Consider the following 25,944-nt stretch of genomic DNA (forward strand, 5'->3'; position numbering starts at 1 on the left):
GAAAATAGGCGTGGATTTTTAAAAGATTTTTGCAGGGGACCCAAAAAGAAAATAGGCGTGGATTTTTAAAAGATTTTTGCAGGGGACCCAAAAAGAAAATAGGCGTGGATTTTTAAAAGATTTTTGCAGGGGACCCAAAAGAAAATAGGCGTGGATTTTTAAAAGATTTTTGCAGGGGACCCAAAAAGAAAATAGGCGTGGATTTTTAAAAGATTTTTGCAGGGGACCCAAAAAGAAAATAGGCGTGGATTTTTAAAAGATTTTTGCAGGGGACCCAAAAAGAAAATAGGCGTGGATTTTTAAAAGATTTTTGCAGGGGACCCAAAAAGAAAATAGGCGTGGATTTTTAAAAGATTTTTGCAGGGGACCCAAAAAGAAAATAGGCGTGGATTTTAAAAGATTTTTGCAGGGGACCCAAAAAGAAAATAGGCGTGGATTTTTAAAAGATTTTTGCAGGGGACCCAAAAAGAAAATAGGCGTGGATTTTTAAAAGATTTTTGCAGGGGACCCAAAAAGAAAATAGGCGTGGATTTTTAAAAGATTTTTGCAGGGGACCCAAAAGAAAATAGGCGTGGATTTTTAAAAGATTTTTGCAGGGGACCCAAAAAGAAAATAGGCGTGGATTTTTAAAAGATTTTTGCAGGGGACCCAAAAAGAAAATAGGCGTGGATTTTTAAAAGATTTTTGCAGGGGACCCAAAAAGAAAATAGGCGTGGATTTTTAAAAGATTTTTGCAGGGGACCCAAAAAGAAAATAGGCGTGGATTTTTAAAAGATTTTTGCAGGGGACCCAAAAAGAAAATAGGCGTGGATTTTTAAAAGATTTTTGCAGGGGACCCAAAAAGAAAATAGGCGTGGATTTTTAAAAGATTTTTGCAGGGGACCCAAAAAAGAAAATAGGCGTGGATTTTTAAAAGATTTTTGCAGGGGACCCAAAAAGAAAATAGGCGTGGATTTTTAAAAGATTTTTGCAGGGGACCCAAAAAGAAAATAGGCGTGGATTTTTAAAAGATTTTTGCAGGGGACCCAAAAAGAAAATAGGCGTGGATTTTTAAAAGATTTTTGCAGGGGACCCAAAAAGAAAATAGGCGTGGATTTTTAAAAGATTTTTGCAGGGGACCCAAAAAGAAAATAGGCGTGGATTTTTAAAAGATTTTTGCAGGGGACCCAAAAAGAAAATAGGCGTGGATTTTTAAAAGATTTTTGCAGGGGACCCCAAAAAGAAAATAGGCGTGGATTTTTAAAAGATTTTTGCAGGGGACCCAAAAAGAAAATAGGCGTGGATTTTTAAAAGATTTTTGCAGGGGACCCAAAAAGAAAATAGGCGTGGATTTTTAAAAGATTTTTATGGGGACCCAAAAAGAAAATAGGCGTGGATTTTTAAAAGATTTTTATAGGGGACCCAAAAAGAAAATAGGCGTGGATTTTTAAAAGATTTTTATCAGGGGACCCAAAAAGAAAATAGGCGTGGATTTTTAAAAGATTTTTATAGGGGACCCAAAAAGAAAATAGGCGTGGATTTTTAAAAGATTTTTATATGGGACCCAAAAAGAAAATAGGCGTGGATTTTTAAAAGATTTTTATAGGGGACCCAAAAAGAAAATAGGCGTGGATTTTTAAAAGATTTTTGCAGGGACCCAAAAAGAAAATAGGCGTGGATTTTTAAAAGATTTTTGCAGGGGACCCAAAAAGAAAATAGGCGTGGATTTTTAAAAGATTTTTGCAGGGGACCCAAAAAGAAAATAGGCGTGGATTTTTAAAAGATTTTTGCAGGGGACCCAAAAAGAAAATAGGCGTGGATTTTTAAAAGATTTTTGCAGGGGACCCAAAAAGAAAATAGGCGTGGATTTTTAAAAGATTTTTGCAGGGGACCCAAAAAGAAAATAGGCGTGGATTTTTAAAAGATTTTTGCAGGGGACCCAAAAAGAAAATAGGCGTGGATTTTTTAAAAGATTTTTGCAGGGGACCCAAAAAGAAAATAGGCGTGGATTTTTAAAAGATTTTTGCAGGGGACCCAAAAAAGAAAATAGGCGTGGATTTTTAAAAGATTTTTGCAGGGGACCCAAAAAGAAAATAGGCGTGGATTTTTAAAAGATTTTTGCAGGGGACCCAAAAAGAAAATAGGCGTGGATTTTAAAAGATTTTTGCAGGGGACCCAAAAAGAAAATAGGCGTGGATTTTTAAAAGATTTTTGCAGGGGACCCAAAAAGAAAATAGGCGTGGATTTTTAAAAGATTTTTGCAGGGGACCCAAAAAGAAAATAGGCGTGGATTTTTAAAAGATTTTTGCAGGGGACCCAAAAAAGAAAATAGGCGTGGATTTTTAAAAGATTTTTGCAGGGGACCCAAAAAGAAAATAGGCGTGGATTTTTAAAAGATTTTTGCAGGGGACCCAAAAAGAAAATAGGCGTGGATTTTTAAAAGATTTTTGCAGGGGACCCAAAAAGAAAATAGGCGTGGATTTTTAAAAGATTTTTGCAGGGGACCCAAAAAGAAAATAGGCGTGGATTTTTAAAAGATTTTTATAGGGGACCCAAAAAGAAAATAGGCGTGGATTTTTAAAAGATTTTTATAGAGGACCCAAAAAAGAAAATAGGCGTGGATTTTTAAAAGATTTTTATAGGGGACCCAAAAAGAAAATAGGCGTGGATTTTTAAAAGATTTTTATAGGGGACCCAAAAAGAAAATAGGCGTGGATTTTTAAAAGATTTTTATAGGGGACCCAAAAAGAAAATAGGCGTGGATTTTTAAAAGATTTTTATATGGGACCCAAAAAGAAAATAGGCGTGGATTTTTAAAAGATTTTTATAGGGGACCCAAAAAGAAAATAGGCGTGGATTTTTAAAAGATTTTTATAGGGGACCCAAAAAGAAAATAGGCGTGGATTTTTAAAAGATTTTTATAGGGGACCCAAAAAGAAAATAGGCGTGGATTTTTAAAAGATTTTTATAGGGGACCCAAAAAGAAAATAGGCGTGGATTTTTAAAAGATTTTTATAGGGGACCCAAAAAGAAAATAGGCGTGGATTTTTAAAAGATTTTTATAGGGGACCCAAAAAGAAAATAGGCGTGGATTTTTAAAATATTTTTATAGGGGACCCAAAAAGAAAATAGGCGTGGATTTTTAAAAGATTTTTATAGGGGACCCAAAAAGAAAATAGGCGTGGATTTTTAAAAGATTTTTATATGGGACCCAAAAAGAAAATAGGCGTGGATTTTTAAAAGATTTTTATAGGGGACCCAAAAAGAAAATAGGCGTGGATTTTTAAAAGATTTTTATAGGGGACCCAAAAAGAAAATAGGCGTGGATTTTTAAAAGATTTTTATAGGGGACCCAAAAAGAAAATAGGCGTGGATTTTTAAAAGATTTTTATAGGGGACCCAAAAAGAAAATAGGCGTGGATTTTTAAAAGATTTTTATAGGGGACCCAAAAAGAAAATAGGCGTGGATTTTTAAAAGATTTTTATAGTGGACCCAAAAAGAAAATAGGCGTGGATTTTTAAAAGATTTTTATAGGGGACCCAAAAAGAAAATAGGCGTGGATTTTTAAAAGATTTTTATAGGGGACCCAAAAAGAAAATAGGCGTGGATTTTTAAAAGATTTTTATAGGGGACCCAAAAAGAAAATAGGCGTGGATTTTTAAAAGATTTTTATAGGGGACCCAAAAAGAAAATAGGCGTGGATTTTTAAAAGATTTTTATAGGGGACCCAAAAAGAAAATAGGCGTGGATTTTTAAAAGATTTTTATAGGGGACCCAAAAAGAAAATAGGCGTGGATTTTTAAAAGATTTTTATAGGGGACCCAAAAAGAAAATAGGCGTGGATTTTTAAAAGATTTTTATAGGGGACCCAAAAAGAAAATAGGCGTGGATTTTTAAAAGATTTTTATAGGGGACCCAAAAAGAAAATAGGCGTGGATTTTTAAAAGATTTTTATAGGGGACCCAAAAAGAAAATAGGCGTGGATTTTTAAAAGATTTTTATAGGGGACCCAAAAAGAAAATAGGCGTGGATTTTTAAAAGATTTTTATAGGGGACCCAAAAAGAAAATAGGCGTGGATTTTTAAAAGATTTTTATAGGGGACCCAAAAAGAAAATAGGCGTGGATTTTTAAAAGATTTTTATAGGGGACCCAAAAAGAAAATAGGCGTGGATTTTTAAAAGATTTTTATAGGGGACCCAAAAAGAAAATAGGCGTGGATTTTTAAAAGATTTTTATAGGGGACCCAAAAAGAAAATAGGCGTGGATTTTTAAAAGATTTTTATAGGGGACCCAAAAAGAAAATAGGCGTGGATTTTTAAAAGATTTTTATAGGGGACCCAAAAAGAAAATAGGCGTGGATTTTTAAAAGATTTTTGCAGGGGACCCAAAAAGAAAATAGGCGTGGATTTTTAAAAGATTTTTATAGGGGACCCAAAAAGAAAATAGGCGTGGATTTTTAAAAGATTTTTATAGGGGACCCAAAAAGAAAATAGGCGTGGATTTTTAATAGATTTTTATAGGGGACCCAAAAAGAAAATAGGCGTGGATTTTTAAAAGATTTTTATAGGGGACCCAAAAAGAAAATAGGCGTGGATTTTTAATAGATTTTTATAGGGGACCCAAAAAGAAAATAGGCGTGGATTTTTAAAAGATTTTTATAGGGGACCCAAAAAGAAAATAGGCGTGGATTTTTTAAAGATTTCTGTAGGGGACCCAAAAAGAAAATAGGCGTGGATTTTTTAAAGATTTCTGTAGGGGACCCAAAAAGAAAATAGGCGTGGATTTTTTAAAGATTTCTGTAGGGGACCCAAAAAGAAAATAGGCGTGGATTTTTTAAAGATTTCTGTAGGGGACCCAAAAAGAAAATAGGCGTGGATTTTTTAAAGATTTCTGTAGGGGACCCAAAAAGAAAATAGGCGTGGATTTTTTAAAGATTTCTGTAGGGGACCCAAAAAGAAAATAGGCGTGGATTTTTTAAAGATTTCTGTAGGGGACCCAAAAAGAAAATAGGCGTGGATTTTTTAAAGATTTCTGTAGGGGACCCAAAAAGAAAATAGGCGTGGATTTTTTAAAGATTTCTGTAGGGGACCCAAAAAGAAAATAGGCGTGGATTTTTTAAAGATTTCTGTAGGGGACCCAAAAAGAAAATAGGCGTGGATTTTTTAAAGATTTCTGTAGGGGACCCAAAAAGAAAATAGGCGTGGATTTTTTAAAGATTTCTGTAGGGGACCCAAAAAGAAAATAGGCGTGGATTTTTTAAAGATTTCTGTAGGGGACCCAAAAAGAAAATAGGCGTGGATTTTTTAAAGATTTCTGTAGGGGACCCAAAAAGAAAATAGGCGTGGATTTTTTAAAGATTTCTGTAGGGGACCCAAAAAGAAAATAGGCGTGGATTTTTTAAAGATTTCTGTAGGGGACCCAAAAAGAAAATAGGCGTGGATTTTTTAAAGATTTCTGTAGGGGACCCAAAAAGAAAATAGGCGTGGATTTTTTAAAGATTTCTGTAGGGGACCCAAAAAGAAAATAGGCGTGGATTTTTTAAAGATTTCTGTAGGGGACCCAAAAAGAAAATAGGCGTGGATTTTTTAAAGATTTCTGTAGGGGACCCAAAAAGAAAATAGGCGTGGATTTTTTAAAGATTTCTGTAGGGGACCCAAAAAGAAAATAGGCGTGGATTTTTTAAAGATTTCTGTAGGGGACCCAAAAAGAAAATAGGCGTGGATTTTTTAAAGATTTCTGTAGGGGACCCAAAAAGAAAATAGGCGTGGATTTTTTAAAGATTTCTGTAGGGGACCCAAAAAGAAAATAGGCGTGGATTTTTTAAAGATTTCTGTAGGGGACCCAAAAAGAAAATAGGCGTGGATTTTTTAAAGATTTCTGTAGGGGACCCAAAAAGAAAATAGGCGTGGATTTTTTAAAGATTTCTGTAGGGGACCCAAAAAGAAAATAGGCGTGGATTTTTTAAAGATTTCTGTAGGGGACCCAAAAAGAAAATAGGCGTGGATTTTTTAAAGATTTCTGTAGGGGACCCAAAAAGAAAATAGGCGTGGATTTTTTAAAGATTTCTGTAGGGGACCCAAAAAGAAAATAGGCGTGGATTTTTTAAAGATTTCTGTAGGGGACCCAAAAAGAAAATAGGCGTGGATTTTTTAAAGATTTCTGTAGGGGACCCAAAAAGAAAATAGGCGTGGATTTTTTAAAGATTTCTGTAGGGGACCCAAAAAGAAAATAGGCGTGGATTTTTTAAAGATTTCTGTAGGGGACCCAAAAAGAAAATAGGCGTGGATTTTTTAAAGATTTCTGTAGGGGACCCAAAAAGAAAATAGGCGTGGATTTTTTAAAGATTTCTGTAGGGGACCCAAAAAGAAAATAGGCGTGGATTTTTTAAAGATTTCTGTAGGGGACCCAAAAAGAAAATAGGCGTGGATTTTTTAAAGATTTCTGTAGGGGACCCAAAAAGAAAATAGGCGTGGATTTTTTAAAGATTTCTGTAGGGGACCCAAAAAGAAAATAGGCGTGGATTTTTTAAAGATTTCTGTAGGGGACCCAAAAAGAAAATAGGCGTGGATTTTTTAAAGATTTCTGTAGGGGACCCAAAAAGAAAATAGGCGTGGATTTTTTAAAGATTTCTGTAGGGGACCCAAAAAGAAAATAGGCGTGGATTTTTTAAAGATTTCTGTAGGGGACCCAAAAAGAAAATAGGCGTGGATTTTTTAAAGATTTCTGTAGGGGACCCAAAAAGAAAATAGGCGTGGATTTTTTAAAGATTTCTGTAGGGGACCCAAAAAGAAAATAGGCGTGGATTTTTTAAAGATTTCTGTAGGGGACCCAAAAAGAAAATAGGCGTGGATTTTTTAAAGATTTCTGTAGGGGACCCAAAAAGAAAATAGGCGTGGATTTTTTAAAGATTTCTGTAGGGGACCCAAAAAGAAAATAGGCGTGGATTTTTTAAAGATTTCTGTAGGGGACCCAAAAAGAAAATAGGCGTGGATTTTTTAAAGATTTCTGTAGGGGACCCAAAAAGAAAATAGGCGTGGATTTTTTAAAGATTTCTGTAGGGGACCCAAAAAGAAAATAGGCGTGGATTTTTTAAAGATTTCTGTAGGGGACCCAAAAAGAAAATAGGCGTGGATTTTTTAAAGATTTCTGTAGGGGACCCAAAAAGAAAATAGGCGTGGATTTTTTAAAGATTTCTGTAGGGGACCCAAAAAGAAAATAGGCGTGGATTTTTTAAAGATTTCTGTAGGGGACCCAAAAAGAAAATAGGCGTGGATTTTTTAAAGATTTCTGTAGGGGACCCAAAAAGAAAATAGGCGTGGATTTTTTAAATATTTCTGTAGGGGACCCAAAAAGAAAATAGGCGTGGATTTTTTAAAGATTTCTGTAGGGGACCCAAAAAGAAAAAAAGGCGTGGATTTTTAGAAGATTTTTGTAGGGGACCCAAAAAGAAAATAGGCTGGATTTTTAAAAGATTTTTATAGGGAAAAAACATCTTACCAAATAGTTTGGGTTCATATACTTTTCCACCGGATAATTTTTCACATTATACTTTTTCTCAAGTTGATGCAACATTATACCAAACGTACTGGTCATCATATACCTTTCAAAATCCAATGATTCCAGTGCGATTTCATTAAATATAATCTCTGCAAATTTGTACAGACCAAGTTTTGTAAACAACTTTACCACCTTATAAAAATGTTGATCTTTAAGTGCTTTAAATTGAATTTCATGTGGTAAATAAATTTCCCAACGAGACTTTGGGGCGGGTGGAATATCAATGAATTCGCAATTATATAGATTTTCATATTTCCAACGGCAATATTCCATGCCAGGTAAATAGTGGCCATCTTTATAAAGACAGTAGAGTAAAATCCAAGATGAAATATTTGGTGGATCCCTTTCACAATTTTGTGCTAGGCTGTATATTAGATTCTCTTTGGCATTGCGAGATGTTTCATTTTCTTCCAATTCTTGTATATAGGTGATATATAATTCTATTGTTTTTCTGGAAATATCAATGTAAGAAGATAATTGAAATCATAATTTGATTATTGTAAAACATACTCGAAGTGCTCTCCTGCGATATATTTCTCTTTCAATGGTTTCTTCAAATATTCCCAGACAGAATTAAAGTTTTCACACTCAATATCCCAAAGAAAACCATAAAAATTCAATAACGGATTGTTTGCATATTTTTCAACTAGTTTTGCCTTTAAATGATCAACCAATTCAAAGTTTTCAACTTCAAACATGTATTTGCAAATGTTAAATTTGAAAATAAGTTCTCTTTGTATTTCATCGCCGGCATAAAGACACTTTTCGGTACCCTTTGAACTACACTGCATTATAATGTTGTAGATACGATCGGATAGTTCTTGATAAACCATTGTCATAAGATTCTAAAAACAGATTTGGAATTTTTAACATTTTTTTCTCTAATTAAAAAGTGTAACTCTATTACCTCAAATTCAATATTGGTTTGCGTTGGTACTCGCCTATTGAAATCACATGCAATCAGACGCAACATCTTATTGCTAAGATTACCCAATTGGGAACAATAGAAACGTTTATCATCACCAATCGTTTTTATATTATTTCTCAAGATATAATCAGCCATGTCGAGAATTGTCTCATCAAAACTTCGATAGGTTTCTTCACAAATATCTTTAATATTTTGTTCGACAATTTGTTGGGAATTTTTGGTCTTCCTTGGACATCGAACAAATTTCGAAGATTTTATTTCAGATTTGGGGACATGAATCATATTTTCTTTTGGTTCCGTTATGGGTTTTTGTAGACACATTTTAACAATGGCAAATGGAACTTTCTCTTTGACTGTGGTGTTATTTGATTGCATAGTAGATCGTCTTGAAGTTTCCACTGTTGACTGAGAACCCTTACGTTTTCCCTTTTTGTTGTGGTTTTTGAGATTCTTTGGAATCGGATCTTTGGGTATGGGAAGAGTTGGTTTCTTGTAACCCGGTGGTCTCAACTCAACAGCAAATGAACAGTTGTGGACTGAAACAAGTAAAAATAGATTAGTTCCCTGTGTTTGCATCTGTCTAAATGTTGACGTCTCCAATCACGGCCGCAGATGAAATAGAAAAAGATTTGTGGGTCGATTTCGTATTGCGACACGAGTCGTGTTGCGTTGCCAGTCGTCTCTGCCACAAAATTTAAAATTTGTATTACGTAAAACGATAGAAAATAATCGCCGATAACAAGTTATTGGTGATGTAGAGGAGCCTTTTTGTTTTTGATTTGAATAAATGAGAAAAAAATATTAGAACAAATTGTAAACAAAAGGTTCGCGTAGCCGAATTTTGTATCTGTCCGTCTGTCTGCCTACCTCAGCTTTCATTCGAAAACAAAATTATTTAAGTTGACAAAAAGCGTTATGTACTCAAAAAAAACATGGCACATTGGCCCCAAAAATTTGATGCGTTATATCCTACATCAAATGCAGACATTAAAAAATCGTCTAAACAGATAACATTCAACAATTTGTTAACAATTTGTTACAGACAGACCTAATATCAATAGTGATAAAGTGCGCCTCTTACCTTGAGGATACATAAAAACCGCCGGATTTATAAAACCCTGCAGCATAACCAAATCCGGTTCACTTTCTCTCACCAATTCCAACAAAATTCGATAGCTATCAAAAGCCAACACATCTTCTATTTGCCTTTCCATGACATCCGTAAGAACATAACGATACATTGAGTTACATATCCAAGCAGAATCCTGATCACAATCAATATCCTCAAAGTGAACATCGCTGTTTTCATTTGTCAACAGTTCATAGAATAATTTTTGGGGATTGATTTTCGACTCAGCCATTATGGCCATTGTTTGTTCATTTTGAAATCGAGCATCTTTAAGGTTCTCCCATTTTATATCAAGTACTTGATCTTTAATCAATTGCTTGGAGAATCCACGAAAACTGCATAAGGGTATCTTATCCACTTCCATCATTTCATTGGGTCTAGTTGCAAATAATGAAAATTTCGCCATTAGATCTTCACATGAGCTCTCAAAAAGTTCCCCATCTACATTGTAAATGGAAGCCAATGTGATAAAGAGGACATTTGACAGGGTCATGTCTTTAACAAGTGGATGTAAAGAATAAATTTCCCATTCCATTTTACAGGTTAAACGATGATTCGATGTGTTTAGGGGATAAAGAAAAACAGTACAGCTGGATCTGATGCGAGTTTTGCTAAAGAAATCCAATAGATCAATATAGCCCTGAGCCACAGGACGGTGCTCAATAATGTACAAAGTATTACTTTCTTCGGTTTCGCCAGCTTCTTCTAGAGATACATTTTCGTATTGTTGTTTGTCCAATCTATGAACACTATCGCCAATAGATTCTTCCTCACTTCCCACGTCTGGCCAAAATGGCCGGGAAATATTCTCATAAAGGGTAAGTGTTATAAAACAATTGTTTACATTGTCAATATCATCTTGATTAATGGTAATGCTAAATGTTGGTTTCTCCTCTCCCATCGCAAATTCATCAAGGTGTATGGTATTATCGATGGTATAATGATCGGAGAGTTTAGTTATTGCATTATATTGATGTGTCAATTCAATTTCTACAGATGTTACATTTTCTTCCACATTGCCTTCTTCCTCATCCAATGGATAGAATATTGTTTTTGGCTGTAGATAGAGGAAAATGCGCTTGCGGTAATTTTCTGTTGTCATAGATGAGGGGGTTGGATTTTTTTCTTCAGCATTGGATTTACGTTGTTTGTTGGAGTTACGACGTCCCATTTTTCGAGGAAATTTTTTTAGTATGTTGTGTTAAAAATAGATATGAAGTCTATTTCAAATAAAAATTGAAATTATGTTAATAAATAAAATTATTTAAATGACACGTCCATCTTATGGGAAATTTATTACCTTGAAACCATAACCATGTTTGGATCCAGCCAATGTATGCACTTGTTTGCTTTTGCTCCTTTAATCGATCTGACATTCAGTACATGGGATGAGTATCTTTTATCTGTCGCAGCATGATTTGATTTCGAAGATTTTCCGTTCTTAATTTTTGTCTATTCTCCTTTTGACTCATTAGCTTATCAACATATTCGCTGTTAAAATCCATCTTAGTACTGCTCGTCACTGTCTTCTAAAAGTAAAGAGAGTATTGATGTATATGCTATGAATCCATAGTTTATTTATGAATAAAAATTACCAAAGAAATTAAATTGTCTCTACAAAATCGTCCTCATCATCCGTTACACCTTCGACAAATTGAATTGATCTGTTAACATTTTGTTCAAATTTCTAACAGCCAGACCCATCTTATGTCTGTGTTTAGACACACAAATTTCTCGGGAAAGTAAATTGAGTTTTTGGGAGAGAGCGGAGAGGAAAGAGCTCCTCAATACTCTTTCCTACCCCCTATTGCCTAAAAACCATGGCCCAATAATTGGTCCTCCACATGGTACAATAAGAAAGGTAGATGCATCGGCGAATTGCTACAACAAAGCAACTTTTTTTGTAATGTAAACTGTCAAAATTTTCGCCAAATGGTCTCTTGTTGCCTCTTTTTATCGCTTGTGTTTGTCTATAAAGTGTAGACATGCTATCTCTTACTTACCGAATCATGTGGTTTTTTGTTTTGATTTTTCATGACGAATTCATAGTTTTTTGACGTTTTAGATTCGATCAGCTGGGCTGAGGCATCTACCTTTCTAATTGTACCATGGTCCTCCATCAAGCGAATTCAATGAAAAACGAAGATTTTAAATGTCAAAATTCATAAACAGAGGCGAATTTCTTTTCTGTCAATTCAGGTAGATACATACAAAACATTTTCCGAGAAAAAGTAGTTACCGTAGTTATTTTTGTTTGACGAAACAGAAAATACCAGCTGATCGTACTTGAACTGCTATCTCTTACTTACCGAATCATGGTACAATTACTTAGGTAGAAACATCGGCGAATTGCTACAACAAAGCAACTTTTTTTGTAATGTAAACTGTCAAAATTTTCGCCAAATGGTTTCTTGTTGTCTCTTTTTATCACTTGTGTTTGTACAATGAAGTGAACACATGCTATCTCTTACTTACCGAATCATATGGTTTTTTGTTTTGATTTTTCATAGCGAATTCCTAGTTTTTTGACGTTTTAGATTCGATCAGCTGGGCTGAGGCATCTACCCATGGTACAATAAGAAAGGTAGATGCATCGGCGAATTGCTACAACAAAGCAACTTTTTTTGTAATGTAAACTGTCAAAATTTTCGCCAAATGGTCTCTTGTTGTCTCTTTTTATCGCTTGTGTTTGTCTATAAAGTGTAGACATACTATCTCTTACTTACCGAATCATATGGTTTTTTGTTTTGATTTTTCATGGCGAATTCATAGGGGGTTATCATGAACGGCAATTCCCCGTGAATTTTTTCACTTTCTCCCTTAAGTTGCAACGGCTGAAAAACAAAATTCACGGGGGAACTTTCATTCATGATAACCCCCATAGTTTTTTGACGTTTTAGATTCGATCAGCTGGGCTGAGGCATCTACCTTTCTAATTGTACCATGCATCTACCTAAGTAATTGTACCATGTACCGAATCATATGGTTTATGTTTTGATTTTTCACGGCGAATTTCTAGTTTTTTGACGTTTTAGATTCGATCAGCTGGGCTGAGGCATCTACCTTTCTAATTGTACCATGCATCTACCTAAGTAATTGTACCATGTACCCATGATACAATTAGGAAGGTAGATGCATCGGCGAATTGCTACAACAAAGCAACTTTTTTTGTAATGTAAACTGTCAAAATTTTCGCCGAATGGTCTCTTGTTGTCTCTTTTTATCGCTTGTGTTTGTCTTTAAAGTGATGACATGCTATCTCTTACTTACCCAATCATATGGTTATTTGTTTTGATTTTTCATGGCGAATTCCTAGTTTTTTGACGTTTTAGATTCGATCAGCTGGGCTGAGGCATCTACCTAAGTAATTGTACCGTGGTTTCTACCTAAGTAATTGTACCATGGTAAACACGGACTATGTTAAAATGACAACAGTGACATTTACTTTGAGATGGGCACATTTGGTTATCATCCCACCAATAAATTAATCTCAAGAAGGAAGAAGAAGAATCAAAACAATTTTGAATCACCTTTTCCAAGCATTCCTAGCACTTTCCAAGGTTCAGAACGTTTTTCCATGGGCTCTCCAGAATTACCCAGCGATGCTGGTGAAGAAGATTTACGTACAACACAAATTGTACATCATCCGCCTCCTGCTGGCGGCAGCGATGATAGTGATAATGAATCAATGAACGATTATGATGGGTATCAACCTTTATCTATGGATGAACATAATCAGGGGTATACACTACAAAATGGTGCAATGGAAGATGATGATGAAGATGCTGACGATGATACTGAAGGTTTCAATGCACAGTCTAGAGCACAACAACCCTCTACAAATGAAGATAATGTAGAGGCCAGTGAGGTGACATATGGTGATCCAAATTTACCACCCATTGAAAGTATAGATGCTGAAGTGGAGCGAGAAGTTTGGAGTCAACCAAGACCACAAGAGTTAGAAATTGAATTGGATAGTAATAAGACACAGCAGGTAAGTGAAAAGACAGACTGACTTCCGAATTGTCAGTTGATTTGTATTCATGCACAAAGACGTATATATTTACATCTTTGTGCACGAATACAAAGCAACTGACAATACAGAAGTCGGCCAAATACATCCATAATAGTGAATCTAAAGGAAAATCGATTGTGGATTTTGGACACGGCCCCGAACAAAACCAAGTTTTTGCTGATATACTTCGTATATTTTAGATTTTAAGCGCCATGGCCAATTTCTCTTTACCCAATATGGCTGTACCCTCGTGGGCTGATGGTGTACCGGAAGAACGTTGGAAAGAGGAGCTACTGGAACGTATACGACAAAGGAAACCAGGTTCCAATGATGGTCAAATGGACGTAGATAAACAAACCAAGTAGTGTATTAAGACAGATAGCTGACTTCCGTATTGTCAGTTGCTTTGTATTCGTGCATGAAACTAGGTTTTCTTAAATCGAGTTACATACTAGAGTAATTTTATGAAATTGCAGTAGTGGGGGAAATCAATTTAGGATCCCCTAGTTTCATGCACGAATACAAAGCAACTGACAATACGAAAGTCGGCCACATACTGCAAACTATTCCATATGTTTTTCAAAACGATTTGAAAAACCTCTACATTATCATCTAATAACCATAACTTCGTAATCCACACTCTGTAGTTAACCTAATATGCAAAACATTAAACAAATTAATACTTATATAGAATGTTAATGTTTAAAAAAGAGATAAATAAAATATTATTTCATTGTATTAACTTGTTGTTGTTTCTCACTGCAGTGCTACAAATATTTGATGATTGATATTATTAAATGTATTTATGCATCCACACGCATCCCACACACCCAGATTACACAAACTTAAAATGCCGCCAACAAAGCTGTTCCTGCCTTATTGATTTTGGCAAATGTCTCTACTTGAGGTGTGTTTGTAAGCTCACGCAACTTATCCATAACATAGTCCACAGATATAACCAAGGCTGAAGTTTCTTGACCAAATGGTGTAGTGGTCATATTACCCAATGCTTGTATGCAACGATAACAGGCCTCCAAATCACTGGCCCATTTTAGGAATTCTATTAAACCTTCAGTTAAAATGCGGCACTTATCACCATTTGCCAGGCCAGTGGTCTGTGTTATGGTTTGATTTAAATAGAAAGTGGCAATGGCAATTTGTAAATTATTGCTTCCCGATTTAATGTTATTAATATGTTCGACCAAGGGAGCCAAACGTACATCAACTTCTTTACGGCCAGCCGCATGATTCATACTATTTGCCAAGGTGCGTACGATCATCAGTTGATTGGGGGCCGATGTGGTAATGTGTGGCAGTAGGGCATCAAGGAAATTCATCGAATTCAACAGTACAAATATGGATTCATTGCGTACAGCTAAGCGTATGATGTCGATAACAGGAAATAGTAGTTCTGTAAATAAGGAATAGGTTTTAGTTGCAGGGCTTATATGGGGCTCTTTATTTTGTTTTTACTTACCACTTGGCCATCTTAGTAGGATTTGTAAAGCTTCTATGGATGTTTGCTCAACTTCTGGAGCAGGATCTGTCAACTTGATGCAAGCCTCCAAAAGGGTGTCGGATACCTTTTCATTTGTGGCAGGTAATTTTTTATTAAATTCTCTGGAGGAAAGCAGAAAAATACATTATGTATCTAGGGGACTCTTTAAATAGATTTATTCCAAGGATCGGCAGAACACAAAATTTGGATTTTTTAAAGAATTTTTTCCAAGGACAAACAGACCACTAAACCTGGACATTTAAATATTTTTTTCCAAGGGCCAACAGACCACAAAACGTAAATTTTTTAAAGACGTTTTTCCAAGAACAAGCTGGCCACAAAATGTGAATTTTCTGAAGTTTTTTAACGACCACCACAAAACGTGGATTTTTTTAAAGAATTTTTCCAAGAACTAGCAGACCACAAAACCTGGATTTTTTTCAAGGAACGGCAGAGCCCAAAGCCTCGATTTTTTAAAGATTTCTTCAAGGAACGGCAGACCACAAAACGTGGATTTTTTAATATTTTTTTTAAGGAACGGCAGACCACAAGACGTGGATTTTTTAAAGAATTTGTTTTTTGTTTTTGTTTTGTTTTTTTTTAGCAGGCAAAGCTGCAAATTTTCGGTGCTTTTGCTAATATGGAGTTAGTATTTTAAACCCTGCTATTTTTTATTGGAACCAGTAGAGGTAGTTGTTTTCATTTATGATCAACTCATTCAAACGAAGATTCGACTGGATGATTTGGCAATCAAACGTTCGCTATTGTTTACTTACTTGAGTTTTTCTAAAACTTTTGTAGGATCACAAACATCGAATGTTAAATATTTGCTAACAGGAAAATGTTTTTCACCTGAAACATTAAATGTGGAATTAGGAAATTTGCTTTCGAAAGGATATCTGCAAGTGCACAAACCTTTTACAAAATTAACATCCACTTTAGGCGCCTGCTGACTAGCAGCAGTGCTATAACTAGATCCACCAGTAAATGGATCCGCATTACCAGTCGGTTGAAAATTGCTATTACCAGAACCGGGTACATAACGATTGCCACCAGTAAAGGGATCCTGATAGGCACTGTAAAGACAATATGGTTAAAGATATTTTTAGTGCGATATATCGCAATACTTACCCTGTATTGGTGGCCGTCTGTATGGGTGCACTGTCTGCATTTTTAATAATGAAATTTGCAACTTGATCCAAATATGCTTGAGGTAATTGATGACGATGTATAAATGCTTGGGCAGCATGCCAGGGATCTTCACCGCGATTATAGGGCAGTTTCAGAGGTGGTTCAGTATCAGATATATCAACTGAGAACACATAGTCATATTCCTAAAAAATATGAAAATACATCCAAGATTAAAAGGAATTGAAATTGATTATTTCGCTTCTCTACTTACCTTGCCTTCATGCAATTTCTTGCCGGAAGTATTTTGCGTAGCACCGGAGGCTCCAGTCACATCACCCACTAACTTCCAGTTACCTAGTTCCCACATATAACACTTCACACTGCCGTCTGGATGTCTAACCATTTTGGTTTGACCTTCACGGGTGCCATTGGTCAACAGGGACTCTGGCCCAGGTAAACTAAAAACAAAAACATTTTCAAATTAGTATGTTTATAATTATTCCACTCCAAAAACGTACTCCGTCTTCTTAACACCTCCCAAATCTTCGGACATTTGCTGTTTACGTGTTTCCACAGCCAAGGTATGCGCTTTAAGAACAGCCTCAGGTGCAACACGGCCAGCGTCTTTGGTAAATACTCTAACAATGCCATCACTCGAGCCAGTAACAATATCACCATTACGCAAGCATGTTACAGACCAAACGGATTGGGCAGGGTGGACTAAAGCATCGCCCAATTGTTGGCCTGTACTTATATTCCACATACGCATAGTACTGTCTTCACCACACGAGACGATGTAATCGTCACCTAATGCCTTTAGCTGTGCCAAGGAATAAATATAGTTAGTATGACCACTCATTTCATGGACACATTCACCATCTTCATTCCACACTCGTATTGTGGCATCATTGGCACAGGATATTAAAGCACCACTGCTAAGGGCCAATATACTCCTTACACAATCAGTATGACCCTTGAGCAATCGCAACTTCTCGCCCTTGGCATTCCAGAAACAAATACTTTTATCAGCTGATCCGGTCACAAATTTCTTTGTTTCTGGCATTGAGGCCACAGACCAAACAGCAGCTTCATGGCCTTTCAGTTCAACAAATGTGTAGGCTCCAGATTCGTCTATGGTCCAAATACGTGCTGTTTTATCCCAACTACCAGTGATTATGCTATGAGGCTCCACTCCGGACGCTATGCTACAAACCGTAGACTCATGACCCTTCAGTGTTAGAATTGGCAATACTGAATTTTCTGCATAAATGCATACTGTGGCGTCATTACTACCAGTACATAGCCAACCTTCTGCTTCATAATAGAATACAAAGGATACAAAATTCTTGTGATCTTGCAGCGTTAGAGCTTCGATGTAACCATTATCTAATGGTTTCCATAGCTTAGTGGTTTTATCTCTCGAGCCAGACACAATCATTTGTCCACCTTCCGTTATGGCTCCAGCCGACACTGATCTCACATCTGAACTGTGACCTATAAGTTCACAACTTAATTTATAGCTATCCAATGTGTTTGCCATTGTGGTTATTGCAGTGTTTTCTTAATCGTTTACTCTTTGTATAGTTTTCTACAACAACAACAGAGAAATTAGTCGCTAACTTTTCCCGTTTGCAAAAAATTCCAAATTCCGGCCAACAAAAGAATGATATTTAAAAAAATTGCGACAGAATGACAACAACACAACAGATTCAGTCACTTTGAATTGATAGTTGTGTATGTGCAAATTCTTCTTCTTTTTCATTTGTTTGGAAACTTGCCAGATTGGTAGACTGCAAAGAAATACAGTTGAACCTCGATTATCCGTGAATCGATTATCCGGGAACCTCTATTATCCGTGATAGAAAAGAAATGTTGGACTTTTTTCCATTTCTTCAATTTTTCGTTATAAACTTCATTACCCGGGAGTAAAAACACACTTTCCAATTAATCTGATTAAGCGAACAAAAGGTAAACAAACGAAAACAAGAAATTCTCCTGTATTACACAATTTGCGTATTTATGGTATCACAATAACCATGGGACAAAGTCAATTCAGATGAATATGATGATGATATTTATTTACCCTTCTAAAATTTGGTGGATTACCGCAACAAATTTAATAAAAATTGCAGATTTTCATATTATTGTACAATATTATGCCATGTTTACTTAAAAATATGTTCAAAAACTACATAAAAGCATTGCCTCCATTATCCGGAAAAATCGATTATCCGTAATGCCTCCGGTCCCGACCATCACGGATAATCGAGGTCCGACTGTACTTTGCCTCAGGCGAGAGCCGAAGCTGCACTCCATCCAATGTTGGTGGTACAAATGCGCCGAGCTTACGCTTTATCGTGAACATTACCAGTTCTGTCTTGGTTGGCTTTACTCCAAGGCCATTGGCCTTAGCCCAGCGCGACAGCGTCGATAATGCTCCTTGCATAAGCTCCGAATGGTTGACGGAAACTTACCGGAAATCAGTAGTACAACGTCGTCCGCATAGGCGACAACTTTTATACCTTGATTGTCCAGGTCCGTCAAAATATTGTTTATAACAAGTAGCCACAGTAGCGGTGAGAGCACCCCTCCTTGGGGGGTGCCTCTAGTTACTGTTTTCCTAATTTTTGTCTCCCCAATGCTGGAGTTTATAATTCTGCTTTCTAGCATATTATTTATCCAGCAAGTTAGGGGCTCAGGTGTGTTAACTTTCTTAAAGCTAGTACACACGGTCCAACAAAACTGACAGTCATCGAGGTCTATTTCGTTAATAGGCCTGTTCGATAACTTCGCAAGTAAAAAGTATTTGCAAGTTCTTGCGAGTACTTGCAATACCTCCCAGTCTTCTTTCACTGAAGAAGCTTGTTATCGAACAGCATTTTGTAAAAGTTTGTACAAATTTGTACAAACTATTGAGTTATCGTACAGACCTAATATCAAAGTCTAGCTGAATAATTACTTTCCTAATCACTAAATTATACCTTAAATGTTGTATTTCAATCATTTTTAGCTAACAAAAAGTTTTTATTTGCCAGAAAATTGCCGTTAAAGTACGTTGACTGTCAGTTTTGTTGGACCGTGTGTACTATGCTTTAAGTGAGAGTTTTATGGACTCAAGTTCTACGTTATTAAAGGCTCCTTCTATGTCCAGAAAGGCAGCCAAGGTAAAGTTTGAGTTTTCCATATTCCTCTCAATGAAGCCAAACACCTCATGCAAGGCAGACTCCACAGATTTGCCTTTAATATAGGCGTGTTGTGAGCTGCATATAGAGGCGGTGTCTACATGACTCCTTATCTCCAAATCGATCAGTCTCTCGAGAGTCTTAAGGAGAAAGGAGGATAAACTAATGGGTCTGTAGTCCTTTGGTGCAGAGTGACTAGGTTTCCCCGCTTTGGGAATGTAAGTAACCTCTACCTCTTTCCACAGACCCGGTACATATGAGAGTGTCAAACACGCCCTATAGATCTCCTCCAGGATTTGATATAAAAGCGGCGCTGCAAATTGAAGCATCGCCGGCGTTATACCATTAGTTCCAGGTGACTTATATGGCTTGAAAGTGTTGACAGCCCATTTAATCTTATTTCTGTTAACCATCTTATCAATGAGATCCAAATCCCTAGGCTCTTGAATTTGGAGGTCGTCACATTCATTATTGACGGTGTCCGCATCCTTACAGCCTGGGAAGTGGGTCTCCGCCAGGAGGTTAAGAGTATCGGTAGCAGAGTCAGTCCACGCACCATCTTGCTTCTTGATACTTCCAATGGATTTAGGGTCCTTGGAAAGTTCCTACGAAACCTAGCTGCATCGTTAACTCCTTCTACTGACTCACAGAAATTCACCCAAGATTTTTTCTTAGCTCGCTTGATCTCACTCTTGTATTTATTGAAACTCACCTTGTAGGAGTCCCAATCAATGTCGAGTTTAGTCTCATGAGCCCTGGTAGTTTTTCTAAGCTCGCCAAGTTCCTTGTTCCACCACACTGGCAGAGATTTCTTCCCAGGATAGGTTAGTGGACAGGATTCCTTATGGCAACGGAGAAGAACGTCTGTAAGATTTTTTACGGTCCCGTTAAGATCCTCAGCTGTTTCCACATTAATGTTAAGAGCCAGTTGAGAACTCGTTAGTTCCGTGTACTTATCCCAGTTTGTTCTTCGCGGGTTCCTATAAGGCATTTGGCGACCCCCGTCCAAAATGACATCAAAAGATATCTTCATATGATCCGAGAAGGAACATTCTTTAGATACCCTCCAATTACATAGGACGGAGTCATCTAGATTAGAGAGGGTTAGGTCGATGACCTCCTCCCTATCCCTAATTTTAAAAGTTGTATCATTACCCCTGTTACATATTCGTAAATTATATGATAAAATAAAGTCGAATATAGACTCACCCCTTTTGTTGGTGTCTTTGCTGCCCCATTGGAAATGGTGAGCGTTTGCGTCGCATCCCAGGATCACGTTACAGGTACCCATCATGTCATCGAGCAACCGTCGGACATCCAAGTTTGGTGGGTCTGGGGCCTCAAAAGGCATGTATACGGATGACAGCAGTGTGGCCATCCCCGTACCATTCTCCAGCCTAACACTGCACATGTCACCGTTGCTGTAATTAGATAAAAAGATTAGATTTAAGCTCTTTTTACCTACTATACAAGTCCTCACCTTGTCCCCCTCGGACGCGGCGAAGATGTCGAAATTGGCATTGCTTAGTCAAGAAACCTTATTTTTATAGATATAAGGCTCCTGGACTAAGACAATGTCTACTTCAGAGGTCGTGAGGGACAAGAGTAGTTCAGCGGCGGCGGCTTTGCAATGATGCAGATTGATCTGCAAAATGCGCAGCTTTTGCCGCTTCCCTACCCTTACTGAGTTTCGTGGGGTGGACTCAGTCGAAACCGAACCCATCCTGAACCGAAATTCAGTTTTCCCTCACGTTCTCTAAGATATAACTCCCCAGGGGGGTCTACCGCCACTCTTGCAACTAAACAACCATCCTCGTTACAGGGTGCTAGACTTATTACAGTTCAGCCCGATGTAGTGAGTTTGGGATTTTGCAATCTGAGCATCTTCAGCAGGAGCTCCTTATCCACAGTAGGTGGGGGAATCCACGCTGAAAGGACCTTCCTGGATGGAATATCAGTTAGGGGGACCGCCGCGAGATCAGCTCCTTCCCACAGAGCGCCAAAGCCCTCAACTGTCCGAACAAGAAAGTCTCGTGACTTCTTGTTCAGATAATTAATAACTTTGACACCCTTCCGCAAGAAGGCGCTGCCAAATTGTCGGTCCTCCTGATCTTCCGGTTCAGAAACTATTGCAGAACGAAGACCAATTTCAAAAAGCAACCAGTGACTGTCGCTGATTCTACCATTCGGGTCAGCTCTGTCGATGATTGCCAAATGAAGGTCTTTATCATCTGCCACTGCAACTGGTCTACTGTATGGCTTCTTGCGTCCTTGACCGCGCGCCTTGGGGTTAACTTTTCCAGAGGAGGTGGATGCCTTCTCTGTACTCGGTTGCTTCCCCTTGGTAGTACGCTCAACAGCCGCCGCATACGAGGTTGATGGTTCAACCAGCTGAGAAGTCATCGTCTTCTTTGGTGAGGGCTGTGGACCCTCGGAGGAACGAACGCGCTTCACAGATTTATTCTGCGGGGCATTGTTCGTTTCTCCAGAAGACGATGTTTCCTTAGCTGGTCCAACCATCTTCCTATTGAGACCAGCATTTCCAGCCGCTTCACCCTTGCCTTTCGGTGCAGAATCGGGCTTTGAGGCAGAGTCCTTCACCGGTCGGTCATCACTAGGGGTGCCTGTAGGTTTGGGGGTGCACTCAATAGCCTTTACCTGACGGTTCGGGTTAAGCTTCTGAATAGGTTTAGGCGTAGCACATTTGCCAGAGGCAGTAGGCTTAGCCGGCTCCACTACTTTATCCGGGAGGAAGATCCGTTCCACCTGGAGCTCGCGATGAAATTCATGCGGGTAAGTTCTCTCGTACTTCCTTATAAATTTCAGCTTACCCCTGATGAGGTGGACCTCCCTCGCCGAATGCAAGTTCGCATCTCTCCCTACGAACTTGCGAAGATAGGATACAGCACGTTTGTAGTGCCTCGCATCCGATGCCTCTCGTGCAGATGCAACTTTCGAGTCGCTGCCCGTTGTCGGGTTCTCGTTAGAGTCCCCGTCGTCGGACATCATTTCTGTTGCAGTCTGCCTTTGAAGCCTATTGTCTATATTGGCAGGTGCCGACACAGGACCAGTCGGAATCGGTCCCGCATCCGGTTGGGTATCAGGGTTCGCACTCCCTTTGTCCTCACAATGCTCCTCCGGTACAAGCCTATCCAGCTGGTCGAGGAGTTCCCTACTTTGCCTCTCTAAAGTGTCATGAATAGTTCTGAGGGTCCCGTGAAGGTCGTCCCCGCCCACAACTGCGGTCCTGTCTGCCGTAGACTGGCTTTCACCAGCCCTGGCTAAGTCATGTTCCTTTTGAATTGCCGGGTCGTCATCTAATTTGGGGGTTGGAATTGATACCATCTCTTCTAAGATGGCATACAAAAATATCCCGTTTACAGTACCGTTATACTAAAATTTTACCGGAAAACTTAAAATTGGCATTTTTGAAATGAGCATTGAAAATGATGCAATGCAAATGATCCATTTTAGTAATCAGAATGGCAGAATAATTATGCTAAGTTTACATTTACGAAATCCACTCGATTTCAACTGTCAATTCCATAGCTCAAACGTCAAATGAAATCTCATCTGGATTTCATTTGACGTTTAACCTATGGATTTGACAGTTGAAATCGAGTGGATTTCGTAAATGTAAACCAAGCACTAGTCCATCATTATATTAGCTTCGTTCCAGTACTTTTTTTATGGTAAAAGTGTCAAAAGAGAAAACCGTCGAAAATGAGTTCTACATACACATTTTTCAAAATGTACGGGAACGGAAAAATGGCAGAAACGTCATAAAAACTGGAACAAATGTCAAAGTCGACGTGTCAGCCAATCCGAAGGCAGCAAACATGTTGCACATTTTTGCTCGTCCAAATTTGTCGTGTAAAAAGTTTCTAAAGAGAAAGTTATTCAGCGCCATTTTTGTTCAAAGAGAAGTGAACATTTTGTAATTTTTTTGGTGTACAGGAACGCATTTTGGGCAAAAATGTGCAAGCTCTGTTCCTTTACATGCAAGAATCTTCACGTTTTACCACTTTTTATTCGAAAAGCGTTCCTTTACTTCAGACACCAAACAATTCATATGTGAGCAGTTTACAACTTTTACTACATTTGCCGGTTTTACCACTTTCAAAAGTAAAGGAACAGACCAATAATATCATCATAATCAGATTCATCTGAATGGACTTTGTTCCATGGTTTTTGTGATACCATAAATACACAAATTGTGTAATACGGGAGAATTTCCTGTTTTCGTTTGTTTAGCTTCTGTTTGCTTAATCAGATTAATTGGAAAGTGTGTTTTTACTCCCGGGCAATGAAGTTTATAACGAAAAATAGAAGAAATGGAAAAATGTCCAACATTTCTTTTCTATCACGGATAATGGAGGTTCCCGGATAATCGATTCACGGATAATCGAGGTTCAACTGTACCTCGGCACTATCCTGGACTGTCAATTGCGATGGAACAGGAATGCTGAGGAAAGGGCGAAGAAAGGATTGACTGCACTTTATTCATGCAAGAATTCCATTGGGAAAATTTGGGGCCTAAGCCCATCGATTATACACTGGTTGTATAACACCGTGGTTAGACCCATTTTATCCTATGGTTCTCTTGTGTGGTGGCACTCACTGCGCCAAAAATCGACATCGGGTAGGCTCGATAAGGTACAAAGAGCAGCCTCGATCCTCATAACTGGAGCCACAAGGAGCACACCACAGGCTGCTCTGAACGCAATGCTGAACTTAAAACCGTTGAGTCTCAGCATTAAGTGTCAGGCAACTCGCAGTGCCCTACGGCTGCATGAACAGGATCTCTGGCGCAGTTGTGCCTATGGGCATGGTTGTATCCTGAATGAATCAGGCATAAATGTGAACCAACGCGGAAAACTGAGCGACTATATATCACCAGTCCTGAGATTTGACGATATAGACGTCGTTATACCTAGTAGAGATGACTGGAACCGCAGTAACCCCCCTCTGGACGGTCTGGCTTTCTATACAGACGGCTCCAAGATGGTGGAAGGTACCGGGGCTGGCGTCTACTGTGAAAGGCTATCTCTTGAGTACACCTTCAGGCTAGACAGCAACTGTAGTGTCTTCCAGGCTGAAATCTTCACGATTTGGAAGGCAGCGGAATTGATAAAAAGTTTGGATGCAGAAATCTTTGAACCGGCGACTATCTTTGTGGATAGTCAAGCGGCTCTTAAAGCCATCAAATCCTGCAACTTAACTTAACACTTAACGACGGGAGTCATTACTGGACACTGCTACATCAGGGCCCATACCAACAAATGGGATGAGGATGTTACTGACTACTGCAGACTCTGTGAGGACGAGGAGGAGTTAGAGACGATCGAGCACATCTTGTGTCGTTGTCCAGCAATGGCTGGTAGACGGCATAGGTTAGTAGGTGCTCACTTCCCACCGTGTCTAACTTTCTACTCAACTGTGGAGCCTGCTGTGATCTACAACATCATCAAAAATCTGAAGTGGCTGGGACAGCGCAACCTGAACGCGTAAATAAATTCAACTATTCTGCCTACCATTAAAAATAAATTTTTCTCCTACTCTAAAACTTTCACTCCACTCTTAAACATTCTTGTAATCTACTCGTTCTTTCACTGCGCTAACAACTTTCTCTTTTTATTTTTTTCCCTATCCTCCCTTTTTTCACCTCCTTTTTTTCCTGTAGCTCTTTTCTACTGGATGATCACAATGGACCGGAAGGTCTCCGAGTGACGCAGTCAAAATTAGTAACTGCACATCCCCTAACCTAACCTAGTAGAGATGGGCGCGTGCCTAAAAAATTAGGCACGAACATGCACGAACACGGAACAAAATTTTTATGCAAATTCACGCACAAACACGGCGTTTTTCAAGAAGGCACGAACACGCACACTCACGCACGAAATTGCAAAAATATTCATATATACAGTTTGTCAAGTAAATGTTTTCGAACCAAGAAAACTAACATTTTCTGTATTAGTTTCTGAAAAAATTACTGATAATTGTGATAAAAATGTTGGGTTTTTTACAAAAATTAGTGGGACGACTTATTTAAGACAAGATAGGATGTATAAATAAAAAATTAACCCACGTAGTCCAACAAAAAATAACGAAAACCCATAACTACATGTAATGTAAAATGTCAAATAAATGTTTTCGAAATGTAATGGAGGTTCCAATATACCCCATATTTTCGGTAAATACTTGAAAATCAGGACAATTTATGAATTTTATTTTAAACAGGGAGTAACTAACAAGTATCAACAATATTAGGCATCGAATAACCGTACTAAGAGGGTTACCATATGGACCAAGGGGGTACCAGGTCATATTACATGTAAACAGGGTCCTATAGGTTTTAAACCGGGAATATCTGAAAACTAAGACGTTTTATGAGTTTCTTTAGTTCCCTAGGATGGATTGCCATCAACTAAAACAATTATTACCTTCAGAATAATTAAATCAGGAGGGTTGCCAGATGTACGAAAAAGGTACCAGGTTATACAAACAGTAAATGAGACCACCT

The 25,944-nt window shown here is 37.9% G+C and overlaps 3 protein-coding genes across 6 annotated transcripts in view; 1 reads left to right on the plus strand and 2 right to left on the minus strand.

Moving 5' to 3' along the window:
- The window catches only part of LOC141395187 (uncharacterized), a 27,017-nt gene extending 15,268 nt beyond the window's left edge, over positions 1 to 11,749 (minus strand). Inside the window, exons 1-7 of one of the 3 annotated variants that reach the window (XM_073970724.1) lie at positions 11,599 to 11,749; positions 11,191 to 11,476; positions 10,896 to 11,124; positions 9,548 to 10,815; positions 8,446 to 9,002; positions 8,049 to 8,383; positions 7,479 to 7,989 (exon numbers count right to left, since the gene is read on the minus strand). In XM_073970724.1, coding sequence (XP_073826825.1) covers positions 7,479 to 7,989; positions 8,049 to 8,383; positions 8,446 to 9,002; positions 9,548 to 10,766 — 2,622 coding nt within the window. In that variant the 5' untranslated portion in view covers positions 10,767 to 10,815; positions 10,896 to 11,124; positions 11,191 to 11,476; positions 11,599 to 11,749. Of the gene's footprint in view, positions 1 to 7,478; positions 7,990 to 8,048; positions 8,384 to 8,445; positions 9,003 to 9,547; positions 10,816 to 10,895; positions 11,125 to 11,190 lie in introns of all 3 variants that reach the window. The other 2 variants (XM_073970725.1, XM_073970726.1) reach the window with 2 other exon arrangements.
- A 1,325-nt stretch (positions 11,750 to 13,074) lies between these two features.
- LOC141395190 (uncharacterized) lies at positions 13,075 to 14,348 on the plus strand. The gene is made up of 2 exons (XM_073970730.1): positions 13,075 to 13,589; positions 13,811 to 14,348. Exons 1-2 carry the CDS (start codon positions 13,173 to 13,175, stop codon positions 13,973 to 13,975), a joined length of 582 nt encoding a protein of 193 aa, XP_073826831.1. The 5' UTR covers positions 13,075 to 13,172; the 3' UTR covers positions 13,976 to 14,348.
- Plap (phospholipase A2 activator protein) lies at positions 14,306 to 17,981 on the minus strand. Of its 2 annotated transcripts, XM_073970728.1 has the most exons (7): positions 16,758 to 17,981; positions 16,511 to 16,697; positions 16,240 to 16,442; positions 16,024 to 16,184; positions 15,885 to 15,960; positions 15,088 to 15,230; positions 14,306 to 15,021 (listed from the first exon to the last, which is right to left on the minus strand). In XM_073970728.1, exons 1-7 carry the CDS (start codon positions 17,777 to 17,779, stop codon positions 14,456 to 14,458), a joined length of 2,358 nt encoding a protein of 785 aa, XP_073826829.1. In that variant the 5' UTR covers positions 17,780 to 17,981; the 3' UTR covers positions 14,306 to 14,455. The 2 variants fall into 2 exon arrangements, with proteins under 2 accessions (XP_073826829.1, XP_073826828.1); XM_073970727.1 differs by having other exon boundaries at positions 15,885 to 16,184; positions 16,758 to 17,979.
- Positions 17,982 to 25,944: the final 7,963 nt, after the last annotated feature.

This window comes from Musca autumnalis, unplaced genomic scaffold (assembly GCF_047663935.1).
Source record: "Musca autumnalis isolate F117 unplaced genomic scaffold, ASM4766393v1 scaffold_2, whole genome shotgun sequence".
Taxonomy (NCBI): domain Eukaryota; kingdom Metazoa; phylum Arthropoda; class Insecta; order Diptera; family Muscidae; genus Musca; species Musca autumnalis.